A 13,563-nucleotide genomic window follows, 5' to 3' on the forward strand; every position below is an offset into this window, starting at 1 on the left:
TCAACCATTGTAAATTATTAATAATTTGAAGTTATTAACATACGTCCAATTTTTAAAAATAAATTATGTTTAATATATTTTTAGAATACACTATTAAAATCCACCACAATTATTATTAATACTATTAATACTAAAACCACTTAAAAAAAATTACATCAAAATCCATGTAATGTTTTGTTGCACCGCATTGTTTGCTTCACTGAGAAAATGGACTCGAATCTAATGAAAGTAACAATAATAGATACGTAACATTTAAGGGTTTTTTATGTACTCCACCACTGTTTTTGTTCTTAGATATTGCACATCATGCATTATACTTCTTTTGACAGCAAAAAAGTTCATTAAGAACTCCACAGAATGATTCCAATAGTTTCTACTTTACGCTTCTCTTTTTTCGTGGACATGTTGGCGGAGAGTTTCTTTAAGAATATAAAACGAAACAACCTATTAAAATGAGTCACGAGAACAATAAAAAAACATAGCTGAAAATATTTTCTATGGAAGCTAAATCCACACTGATACTTTAGATTCATTCAGCTGGTGTTGCAAGCAATGTGAAAGGCAAGGATGGACATACATGATGAACACATGTACATGACATATGAAAGAGGGAAAACTCGTTCAAAACTCACATTTTTGAAAAAGTACAACATGAATCAGAGTTTATATATAACCCCAAGAAAGAATAAAATTAACAAATTATCTCTTGGTCTCATCTGTGAAATCTATCTATTCTCTGATGTAGTATATATATATATATAAAAGCCTTCCCTAAAGAACCTTCTTCATATCGGCTAATGCTAACCTCTCCCAAGTATACAAGGGGAAAGAAAACTGAGGAAATAAAACACAACCACCTCTCTTCTAATAAATGGAAGAAAGAAGAATGAGAAAGGTCATAAGAATGGCAGTGATAGCTATTCTTTCACTACCTTTCTGAGCTTACTTTGCTTTTATATACCCACAAATTCTATTTATCATCTGATTCCAGAGTTGGGGTCTTAGAGCATGTCTCCTTTTGATGGAGTTCCAACATTTTCTTTTCTGGATTGCAGAGACCTGTAGGTGAAGCAGATCATTAGGATCAAATATTATATTTTCGGATGCATATAAATACATACATACATATATATATATATATATATATATATATATATATATATATATATATATATGATTGTGTGCGTGTGTGGGACATACAAACATAATAAGAAGTTAAATGCAGACTACAAAATATAGAAGATCCTCTGAAACGATTTAATCATATAACCTCACCAAAACAGATTCTCAATTTAAGGATTAATTCATGCATCAAATATGGGTAAGGTCATTTTTAAATATTTTTTAGAAACATATTTGATTATTTTATTTTGATGGGTAAGGTCCTTTGAAGAGATGATCTTTAGAGGGAAAGGGGGAGGAAGGGAAAATTTTCATTTTAACTAAAATTCCTTATTTGAGATTATATTGAAATGAAGGAAATAAAAATGGCAGATTATGATGTAAACTTCCAATGATGATGATCCTTTAACATCCCTTAATTTATTTTCATAAACATCTTCTTAAATTAGAAGTTAAAAAGTAACCTTCCCTTTTCCCATCCAAACACCATTGATATTTGGACAGAAAGATACAAGACAACGTTGAATAGCTCAAAACAATGCACCATGAGGTAGCCCATAATACCAATTATTTCACGGTATCCCGTATCAAGAATTTCGGACTTTTAAGGTTCTCCTAGAAAATTCTGTCTTACAAAGCACCAAATACTGGTGCTATAACATCACTGTGCAAAGAGAAACACCAACCTGAACACTTTGGAATATCCCACACAGCAACAGATGTGGCTGTGCAGTCTGTAGCACAAAGTTCGTGATTATTCTCATGGTTGACGTTCATAGCTAGCATCCAAGCTCCAATAGTAACATCCTCATTGCTGAACATCCGGAAACTGTGAAACAATGCAGCAGAAGCATTATATTGAAGTGGGAAAGAGGTTATGTATTGAACAAGGTCCAAGCATTATAACTTGTAACCGCCAGCCTTTTATATTAAGAGGAAATTTAAGACCTCAACCTCCAAAATATGATATTGTTTAGATAACAAAGAGTATAGCTCTCAATCCATTTGCACCAGTGAGAAAACTAACAAGCTCTTGTGATTAGAAACAGAAATTATCCAACCCAAGCACACAAATCTCTCCTGGTATTTTTGTTTTCCTTGTGCATTGCATACCTTCTTACAAATGGATAGGCCCAAAAACATTTCTACATCTAAACATCAACGAGTGTATCGAGTATTACTCTTCCTACAGTGCCCAATAACAAGAGAGATTTGTGATTCTACTGTCTACTTAAAAGGTCATGTGGCCATGCAAGTTCTGGAGGAAAGAATACTTGCCTGTCATTCCTAAGAGCAACCAAGCTTGAGACAACATCAGCAGAAAGAGCATAAATAGGACCATAGGCATGAAGAAAATACTCCTTTCCAAGCAAATTAGACAAAGGCTCATACCTACAGGATTTTATCAGAATCAGCACTCCATAAGAAAAAGTAGATAAAATGCTGGTTACAAGTTGAGGCCTTAAGTGTAACAATGTGCTGAGGCTAGATGCCACACTACATTAGCATTTTCAAACCAAAAATATAAGGGTGACGAATAATGAGGTCTAAAACAAAATTGCAATGAAGTGCCACATTAAAAGGTTTGAAATTGTTTCAATCTTGTAATTTTATGATCATTTATTCGGGGTCAAGTTTACATCCAACAACCAAGACTTATCCCATTAGGTGGGATTAAGTACAGAAAGGTCATTCCCCAACAGTATCTATCATTAACAATAAAAGAGCGATTAGCAAATATTTTACTTTAATTGAGTAGACAAAGTATATTATATATACTTTGAAGAAAGATAGTTTTTATCTTTTGGTGGATATTACTATTTAAGAAAATCTATCTGTTGTTATCAAATGAAAATTAAAGATGAAAACAAAAAGTAGTTGAATTCCACAATGATTTTAATAACATCCCGCGATCTAAACAAATTATATATTTATTTTGATTCAACCACAGTGAACCACCTTACTTTCAAGTTTTGGATGAAAGTATATGCATTTCACCTTCCCCCCGGCCGCCCCCAAACAAAAGGAAAGCATGAGAAAATAGAAAAGCTACAAACAAAATTGTTAAAAATTGGGGCTTGTTTAATTAATGCCTTTGAAAAGGTTCGTACTGATGCAGATTATGGAAACCAAGTTCATCAAATCACAACTAAAATCATGAATGTCCAAACTAATCATAATTCATAGAGTATATCACCTTGTAAGATTCAAAGACAATATGGAAAATAACTGAAAACATATAGTAATGATGGATACAACTCCGCCTGATAATTTTAAGCTAGAAATAGAAAAAACAAAACATACAAAACAAAATCATAAGTCAAATCTTAGTGCTTGAAGCTTCTATTTCAAAACATTAAAAACAGTAATGGAACAGCCAAATATAGTACATAAAATGAATGATGTAAAACCCTGTTTCAAAAGACTTGAGATTAAAGTGAAGAAGATTTTAGAGTGAATTTGAGTGTGTGTGTGTTCTCTCCTCTTAGGTTTCAATATTTATAGTACATGAGATACAATGGATGAGAGGAAAGAAGAGAAGTCTAGAAGAAGCTCCTAGAAACTAGATCTAAAGCATGCTCCTAGGTACTAGGTCCAACACACAATTCAATGAATCTCGTTTAAGACTATTTATTCTAACAAAAAGAATGAAAACGGAGCACCAAAATAATCAAATAGGGTGTGCCTTCAGTAGTGCTTCTTCAGTTCCTTTTGTCAAATACATACACACACACACACACACTTTTTCAATTTCATTCACAGAAATAGCGAAAACACAAGTAAAAATAACTAATTGCTGAATTGGTTGGTTTGTATCTACATACCAAATTGCATTGGTTTATACATGTATAAAACAAGTCAAAGAAGTCATTGCGATTTATTACATGATACGTTTAGCTAGCCAACCACAAAATAGCTAACCGTAAGATAACAAGTATGATTAAAACTGAAATCTACTTACAAACTTATCTTACATTATCTCTCTTGCGATAGTAGTTGTTCGTTTGTACATCTAACAACTAAGTAGTATTAATAATTTATATTTCTTTCTCAGGCAAATAGCCTCATCAAGTAAAGACATCAAGTTCTACATACTACTCTTGTTTCATCATTGGAGTAATTTATTAATGGTATAATTTTTTTTTTTTTGCTCCTATGTAAAATTGTGGCATGCTGAAAGTCTGGAATAGGGAAAATTAATCTATACAGAATCAAACAAAAATCTTGAAGATAAACTAAACTTATTAAAACAAAACTAACCATTTGAGTTTTGGATCAGTGAAAACAGGTCCTTTTTTCATACATCCTATGTATGTCTGAGGATGAGATCGTTCTTTGGCCAGTAGCAATGATAGCCGATCTAATGATAAATTAAAAATGAGTGCATAAATCTTTCTTAGAATTGTAAAATGACATCACGTAAAGGAAGTTCTTCAATATATTTACCACAATAAGCATTAAAAGATCAAGTCACCTGGCCTTAAATATATGTCATCATCAGCTTTGACATAAAATTCAGCATCAAAAAGAGCATAAGCAGCTTTGAAGAAAGCTAACCTGTGATTAATGAATTTCAATTTAGCAAACACACTACAGATAAAAAACATAAATGTAGTCATTCTCAGCACACACGTTTTGTATGGGAGCTTACTGTACTCCTCTTGGATATCCAACAAAATGAAATCATCATATTCTGCTACTTCCTTATGAAGTGCAGACATCTTTGCTCTGTCACTTGTTCTACCAATGATGAACCTAAAAGCCAACCCAGTGGCTTCTTCCAAACTGCAAGCAACAGTCAATAATTAAAAATGACAGCACCAACTTCCTCCATTCTCAAACCCAGCTTCCCCCAAAATATCCAACCCACCAACAAAATACAATCACCCACTTTACGTAACTTCAAACACAGACGAGAACCTAGGATGACTAATGAAACATTCAATTCATGCCAAAGATGTGGAACATTCAAAACAGATCTACAAATAAGCTTTGCAAATCAGTAATACTCGCACAATAAAATACTGCTAATCATCACTGCCATCCATTTTCACTTTCCTTTTCACCCTCTCATCTTTAATATCAATGTTGTAAAGTCCAAATATAAATGATGAGTTTCAATCCAAAAAGGATCATGGTTCATGTACATTTCCAAAACTGTGTATACAGATACTTAAAACAAGACTTAAAAATATTTAAAAAATCCCTAAAAATATAACCTCTAAGGTTTATCCCTATAAAAAAGTTCTAGTTTTTTAATCCCTAAAATTTACAAAAATCAAATGCCTCTAGTCCATGCTGAAGGACCAAAACCACATCATTTGTGTTAAATAAAAAAATTTGATGAACTAAAACAAAAAAATATATATCTTAAACCAATTAAAGCAGAAAAAAAATACATATTTAGAATATCACTCTTTTTTGAAAAAAAAAATACTTCTCTTTTTAGACTTCTACACTTTAGAAGAAAAAGAAATTGTAATTATTTGATGTTCTTAAAACAGTGCGTTGTTTGATGGTCGTCCTTGAAAGCAAAAATGTCACCCCACTCCTAGTCCAAATACAAATGTTTGATATCACATTTCTGAATTCCTAACATCTTGGCCGCTAAACAATTTCCCTAAAGAGAATTAGTAACATCATCGTAGAACACTTTGTTCTCACATCAAAACTCAAAAGAAAAACAAAACAAGCCACACGCAAAACCATTCACTTTTTTCAAAACCCTATGACTAAAAATAAAAAGACTTACATGCAATTTTGGTCCTCCTAATGCTTATTTGGACAATTTTGGTCCCCATTCTTCTGATTGACTGATTTTGTAACAGGATTTGCTATCATCAAGCACCCCGTACTTAATTAACAGACTGATACAGGTCCAGAATCTTTCTTTTCTCTATAAAACTACTCAAACCATGGATGAAAACTATGTGCACAAGGGAGGTGAAGAAACTCACATAATCACTCAAATGCGTATCATTAGTTACTAACAGATCAAACAGTTAATTAGGAAAGAGATAGCAATCCCTCAATCCCAAAATGATAGTCTTTTCATACATTTTTAATAACAACAATGAATATGTTACTTACTGAATCAATTTCATTATACTAATGTCACTCTTCTCAATAAATACATTACTTTTATTCGTTGCAAAAGCAAAACATTCTCTTCATTTGGGAGCAGATTAAGAATAAAATAAATGAAAACTAAAACTAAGAATACAAGTTCATTTGAATTTTTCTTGTAGACTAAAACTACAGACTTCCCAAGTTCGATCTCAGTAGAAATAACCCTTTGGCAGATTTTACTTATCTTTCGGTCGATTTTAGTCTTAGGCAAAACCTTAGGACACTGGTGAATCATATCCATGGACCAAAGAAACCACACTCATGCTGGCAAAGATGAACTAGATATTATTGTTAGCTAATTTCGACACTATTTAGATGTGAGACAAATGGAGGTACCCAATTTTAACAAATGAAAATATTCCAACACTGAAATCGCTCAATTAAACATATAGTAATCAAATTTGGACAAATACAAAAGATCACAAAAACCGCAACAACAACAACACAAATAAATGCATTATTCATAGATGAGGTGGAGTAAAGGGATGACACGATACTGATTGGCAGAGTTAAAAAGCAAAGCTTGAGGACTAAAACTGCATTTAAGCCAAAAAAATAATAAAAAACAGAATTGGGGAGGAGTTAGAAGAGATAAAGCGAATACCGTTGAAGGCCTTGGCGATCAGAGGGAAACCACGTCTTCCTCAACGCCTCTCTCCTTCCACCGGATCCAAATCCCGTTTGAACGCCCACAAACCCCATCACCTTGTGCCTCTCTCCATCGCCAACACCGACAGCGGCGTTGGCGTTGCCGGCATGTTCCCAGACGACGCGCACCGATCGGGGGTGCACGTCGGCGCAGCCGCTGTGGCGAATCTGGGTTAGGTAGGGGACGACGGCGAAGAGGAAGAGGATGAGGAGAAGGGAGATGAGGAGGAGGGAGAGGGTGGATCTGCGCGCGGTGAAGGGCGAAGGGTGGCGGCCGTAGGGGAGGGCGTAGGATTTGGGGGAAGAAGGCATGGCTCAGGGAATGGGGTAGCACAGTGGTGTGGTGAAGGTGAAGATGAAGTTTGAAGAAGGTACGTTCATGGCACACAAAAATGAATGAAGGTTGGGTGTAGTAGGGAGTAGTTGTTTGAAACTAGGGACTAAGGAGTGAGCATAACGCCTAACGCCTATGTTTCTTACTCTCTTTTTTTTATTATACTTAAATAACTTTCTTTCCTATGGAAAATATTAAATGCAAGTTGGAAGAATCCTACAATATGTGTACACACACGTAAGAAGAATAGTAAGAGTGAAAAAAAAAATCTTAATTCTCAAATCCAATTTATAATTATTTTAACTTATATTACTTTGAGTTTATTTAAATAGGACAATATATTTCAGACACAATTTTTTCACTTACTTTAAACCGTGTCACTTATTTCTTTATTTAAAAAAAAATTAGAAACTACCAAGTGTGTGGAAAAAAAAAAAGGGAAAAAGAGGCAAAAGGTTTCAATAGAGAAAACCACCCAAAGTTTAAATCTTTAGCTGAGACAACTCATTTTCACAAACATAGAGAACTCATCTTCCATTTCTGTTTTCAGTCATTCGACTTCCTTGAAATTTTGTAGGGCATTGTCACCTTTTTGATTCGTTTTTTTCTTGGGTGGGTTGTAGCGCATTCCATTACATCGTTCGTGTTTTTGAAAGGAACTTGGGTGTTCATTCACTTCTTGCAAGCATCGGTGATTTGTCTCGTCCTTCGTCTTCGTCTTTGTTCACAAATTGGTAGGGCATTCTCGTGTTGACTGTATATTTCGATTGATGGGCAACAATTTGGTGTTTTCCATTTCGTTGATTTTGGTGTGTGTTGTGTGGTGGAATGTTTTGTTGTTGTGGGTTAGGTTAGAAATGTGGTGTAGGTATGTCTATTATGGGTGTTTTCCCTTTCTTTATTATTGGTATGTGTGTTGTAGGGTGAAATGTTTTGTTGTTTTTGTCGGTTGGGTTAGAAATATGTTGTGGGTGCATCTGTTATGTGTTGGCACAAGCAAGTTTGAAGCAAAGATTTGATAAAGTCAAGTGCATGAAGGTCTCATGTGATTGATGAATATTGATGAAGATCCGCTTAAAGATCATGTTTCAATTGTATTAAATTTGTTATTAATTTGTTAGATGTAATGATTACATGTTATATCATATTGGTAAGCTAATGACATTGACAGGCTCGACAACTCAAATGAGTCGAGCAAGACTGATGACATTGACGGGCCCGGTGGACTTGATCCACATGTCAACCCAAATTGGCTTGACCGGCCCGACGACTTATACGAGTTGGGTCAGGCCAATAACCTTGACGAGTTGGATCAGGCCAATAACCTTGACGAGTTGGACCGAAATTTGACTGAATTTAAATATTTTAAGTTGACAATTATATTTGTTGAATTTAATTTCAAAAATTGTATATTAAAATAAAATTTTATTTCATAAGAGAAATTCAATTATTTTATCCAAACAAGAAATTGAAATGTAAGGTATTCCAATTACTCTATCTAAACAACTTATTTAGAAAATGAGAGGAATTCAATTGCAAGAATTTCAAAAGCAATATATTTCAATTTCTTATAATTGTTGAAATGCTTCTTCCAAACACAAGGTAGATGTATGGTGATTCACCCTAACGATATCCTAAGATCAGAATATTAGCGTCGGCTGATAATAGTAGAACCAATTTAATTAACCAAAATTATAACCTTTATTTCTACTTTAAATGTTTTTATTAAGAATTATTATAAACTACAAATATTATTCATTAATAGGAAAACAATTATTACTTAAAAAAAATTGGGTTAATTATGTTTTTCGTCCCTCAAGTTTTGTGCGATTTTGTTTTTAGCCCCTCAACTAATGTTTACTCCAATTTGGTCCCTCATGTTTTGAAACAATTAGAAATGGTCCTCATTTTTGGATGTCGTTAGTTGTGTTTGACACCTGGCAAACGGACTGCCACGTTTGGATCCCGTTTTAAGTTGAGTAAGTTTTATGTTTTGTGCATGTGTTAATTAAAGCTGAAGAGAACGAATTAAAAAAAAGCATTAAAGAAAATGGGGGTTCTATCTGAATTAAAAAGAAGGGGGTGTTCGAATTAAAAGAAGGGGAAAGGTCATTTGGTGAGTGGGAGAGTAATTTTGTCTGAATAGAAGCATTATAGAGTACAATCGGGAGCTTGACGGAAGGGATCAAAGCATTAAAGAGTACAATCGAGACCTAAGGTTAGTTCGTTCCTAATGTTTTTTTTATTGTTTGGTTTGGTTTGGTTGCTTTTTTTGGTTCGTGTGTGGTTTGATTTCTTTAGTTTGTCTGTTGATTGAAAATGTAGGGCTGGAAAGGGGTTTGCAGTTGCTTTTCATCATATGGGTAGGTTCGAAAGGAATAAGGGACTTAAATACGTTGGGGGTGAGATTCATGTAGTTAAAGGGATCGACCTAGATTTTTGGTCCTATTTTGAAGCATTGGGCATCGTCAAAGAGTTTAAATATCGGGGTGATGTTAAAGTGTGGTGGAAGGGTTCAAAAGAAAAGCTATTAAACAATCTACGAATGTTGAATGGTGACAAGGAAGCAATGACATTAGCTAACTTTGCAGAGGAGACTAAGGAAGAGGTTGATATATATGTTCAGCATGTACCTAGTCAGCGTGAAGTCGTTCAGTTTATTTGTGATGGTGGAGCAGAGGAGGTAGTGGCTGAAGAGAATTTGGTAAGAGAAGATGAAGTAATGGGTGAAGAGAATGTTGTACGACAATAGGAAGTACTGGCTGAAGAGAGTGTGGTACGAGAAGAGGAAGTATTGGCTGAAGAGAGTGTGGTACGAGAAGAGGAAGTATTGGCTGAAGACAATGTGGTTGTAGAAGAGGAAGAAGTGGCTGAAGATAATGTGGCTGTAGAAGACGAAGTTGTGGTTGAACAAAATGTGGTAGGAAAAGAGGAAGTAGTGGTTGAAGATGTTAATTGTGAAGATGAAGAAGGCTTAGCAAGAGATAAATTAGATGACAGTGAAGAAGAGAGGGTGGCAGATGATGATGATGGATTTGGGATGGACATTAATCCACCTGTTAGGAAGATTGGCCCTATTTTGGATACAATATTGATGACTTAGATTCTGATGACTTAGATTTTAATGAGGACTACAATACTAATGACTTATATTCTAATGTTGATAGTGATGAGGGTGATGTTATAGTTGGTCCCAAATTTTGTAAGTTTAGACCTGAAGATATGAATAAGAAATTCAAATTTAAATTGGGAATGGAGTTTGGATCTTTGAAGGATTTTAAACAAGCTTTAATGGAGCATAGTGTTCTAAATGGAAAAGAAGTAAAATTTGTTAAAAATGATCAGAAGAGAGTGAGGGCAATTTGTAAGAAGAAATGTGGTTTTCTAATCATGGTTGGCCGGGTTGGAGGGAGGCAAACCTTTAGTGTTAAGACATTTGTTGGGCGTCATAAATGTGGAAGGGTTTTTGGAAACAAAAATGTAAATAAGGACTAGATTGCTCAGGTCCTTACAGACAGATTTATGAATGTTGGTATTATGACAATGGCTCAAATAATTGACGAAGTGAATAAAACATATAGTGTAGGCATAACACCATGGAGGGCTGGGAAAGCAAAACATATTGCAATGGACTATTTGGTAGGGGATGGACAACAACAATATGGTCATTTATATGACTATGTGGCTGAATTATTGAGAGTGAATGTTGGAACTTTTAAGATTAAGATAAATTAACCCTAACCAAGTCTGCCACCTAGGTTTGGCTGTTTTTACATGTGTTTAGATGGATGTAAGTAGGGGTTTTTGGCTGGATGTAGACCCTTTATAGGTGTGGATGGTTGCCATTTGAAGACAACATATGGTGGTCAATTGTTGGTTGTAGTGGGTAGGGACCCCAATGACCAATACTATCCGCTGGCTTTTGTAGTAGTAGAAAACGAATGCAAAGAGACTTGGAGGTGGTTTTTGACATTGTTGTTAGAAGATATTGGGGACATTAGAAATCATAGATGGGTTTTCATTTCAGATCAACCAAAGGTAAACTTAATACATAAACTGGAATGTAAAAAAATTTCATTTAATTGACATTAAATTCTTATACAGAACTACATTTTTGCAGGGACTAATGATTGTATTTGATGAAATCTTGAATGGAGTGGAGCATCGTTTCTGTTTGCGACACTTATATAGTAATTTCAAGAAGAAATTTGGTGGTGGTGTACTGATCAGAGACTTGATGATGGGTGCAGCAAAGGAAACTTTCTATGCAGGATGGGAAAAAAAGATGGGTGAGTTGAGAAACATCAACCCTGAAGCTTTTAATTGGTTAGTTTCCATTCCTAGGGAGTCTTGATGTAAACATGCATTTAGCATCTATCCAAGATGTGATGTCTTGATGAATAATCTGTCTGAGTCATTTAATAGTATTATTTTACTGGCTAGGGATAAACCTATCATTAGTATGATGGAATGGATTAGATCATATATAATGAGTAGATTTGCAACCCTTAGAGAGAAATTGAATGCATATTCAGGCACTGTTATGCCTAAACCACAGAAAAGACTAGACAGAAAAATAGAAAAATGTGGGAATTGACTTCCTGTATGGGTAGAGGATTCTAAGTTTGAAGTGACGCAAGGGTTCACTATCGAAAAGTTTGTTGTTGATTTAAGTAACCATAGTTGTAGTTGTTATTTTTGGGATTTAGTAGGTATACCTTGTAGGCATGCGGTGGCAGCCATTAACTACAAGGTAGAATACCCTGAGGCTTACGTTCATGCGTATTACAAAAGAGATGCCTATCAGGCTTGTTATGGCCCTCAAATTACCCCAATCAATGGACAACAACTTTGGCCAAAAATTAATCAACCTGAACTACTTCCACCCATTTACAAAACTCCACCTGGGAGACTCAAAAAGCTAAGACGAAGGGAAGCTGATGAACATGTCAATCATTCCAAACTTTCAAAGAAGAATACCATCATCAAGTGTAACAGGTGTAAATAATTAGGACATAACATAAGAAGCTGTAGAAGGGGAATCAGAAATAGAAAGGTAAACACACATCTATAATATTTGCAATTTCTTTCCTTCCTAAATACAGACTTCTGAATCTTTAATTCATACCCAATTGGCAGGGACAAATGCATAGAACTACAACTTGTAGTGCAGCTAGCAATGCTGCAAGAACATCAAACCAAAGCTCCATCAGTAGAATTAGATCCACACCCCGGGTTGCAGCAAACATGAACCAAGGAGAAAGAGCACTAACCACAAGGACAAGAAGCATGACAACAGAAGTCTTAGGGTCTTCCGCATAGGCCACGTGAATTTGAAGGACCATTTTTTTGTTGCCTTTTGTATGGTGGACCACTTTTTTAGAATATTGGCCATAGTGATAGTGGACCACTTTTTTGATTGAAGCACTAGAATTGGATTATTGTATTCAAAATTATGGACCACTTTTTTTATTGAAGCACTATAATTGGATTATTGTATTGAAAACTATGGACCACTTGTCTGCTACACTTTGGTGACAACTGATATTGGATAACTTTTTATTGTTTATGAATGAAAACAATTCAAACCACTTTGTTATGTTAGTAAATTATGTTGTAGTTATTTCATATGTGGTAATTGTCGTGACTACTGTTTCTTCATGCTCAATCTAATTTACTGAAAACTAGCAAATAAGTTAAAGTTGTATGTATGGTTAGCATTATGTTAACTTGCACATTTTAAGCTTCATGGGAAATAATAAGAAACAAATGTTAAGTGGATATGTTGCAGCAACTATTTATAATTGTTATGGAAATAATTTGTTTTGGAGAGGAGGATTCCCAAAATTGACAATGTAGATGGTCTGATCTGATGGTGCACAAGGCCACGTTACAATGTTAGGGTATGTTTTCAAACTAGAAGACAAGTTCTGTGTGGGGTGTGTACTGAATGTTGTTATGTTTCTCTCTCAGCTAATTCTTTCGTGCTAATTCTTAGCTAACTCAAACATTAATACCAAATGTTCCAAATTCCATTACCATTCGTTAATACCATTATCAGAAATACAAAATACTTCCCCACTAAAGTAATCTCAAACATTACAATTAACTTTGAACAACAACATAAACACCATTACAATTGTTGAGGCCCACGATATAACAAATAAAAATAGCATGAATGTCCCATTTTTTTCTCTTGTTGCAATTTCATTTCAACTTCTCATTTTTCCTGATCAAATCTAGTATAACTTTCTCCCTTTTCAAACAAACTTCATCTTTTTCACCTTTTTCCCACCTTCAACTCTTTTTCCACCTATGACTTCAATTTC

General features: G+C 34.6%; 1 protein-coding gene and 1 pseudogene across 1 annotated transcript; one reads left to right on the plus strand and one right to left on the minus strand.

Moving 5' to 3' along the window:
* Positions 1-633: 633 nt before the first annotated feature.
* On the minus strand, positions 634-7,359 carry LOC114168332 (putative beta-1,3-galactosyltransferase 14). The gene is made up of 7 exons (XM_028053107.2): positions 6,857-7,359; positions 4,756-4,908; positions 4,598-4,680; positions 4,384-4,483; positions 2,401-2,514; positions 1,809-1,951; positions 634-1,059 (listed from the first exon to the last, which is right to left on the minus strand). The coding sequence occupies exons 1-7, from the start codon at positions 7,210-7,212 to the stop codon at positions 971-973; spliced, it is 1,038 nt and encodes a 345-aa protein (XP_027908908.1). The 5' UTR covers positions 7,213-7,359; the 3' UTR covers positions 634-970.
* A 4,001-nt stretch (positions 7,360-11,360) lies between these two features.
* On the plus strand, positions 11,361-12,556 carry LOC114170173 (uncharacterized; annotated as a pseudogene).
* The last annotated feature ends 1,007 nt before the right edge of the window (positions 12,557-13,563 follow it).

The sequence above is a fragment of the Vigna unguiculata genome, chromosome 11 (assembly GCF_037176805.1).
Source record: "Vigna unguiculata cultivar grain cowpea cultivar isolate G323 ecotype 2 chromosome 11, ASM3717680v1, whole genome shotgun sequence".
Taxonomy (NCBI): Eukaryota; Viridiplantae; Streptophyta; class Magnoliopsida; order Fabales; family Fabaceae; genus Vigna; species Vigna unguiculata.

Bases quoted from the DNA above. Each gene is read 5' to 3' on its own strand.
- LOC114168332 (XM_028053107.2), bottom strand. From the start codon at position 7,212: ATGCCTTCTTCCCCCAAATCCTACGCCCTCCCCTACGGCCGCCACCCT. The intron at 4,681-4,755 runs GTGTGTGCTGAG...CATTAATCACAG, and splicing joins AGTAAGCTCCCATACAAAAC to GTTAGCTTTCTTCAAAGCTG. The intron at 1,952-2,400 runs GCAAGTATTCTT...ATTGTTTCACAG, and splicing joins GTTGCTCTTAGGAATGACAG to TTTCCGGATGTTCAGCAATG.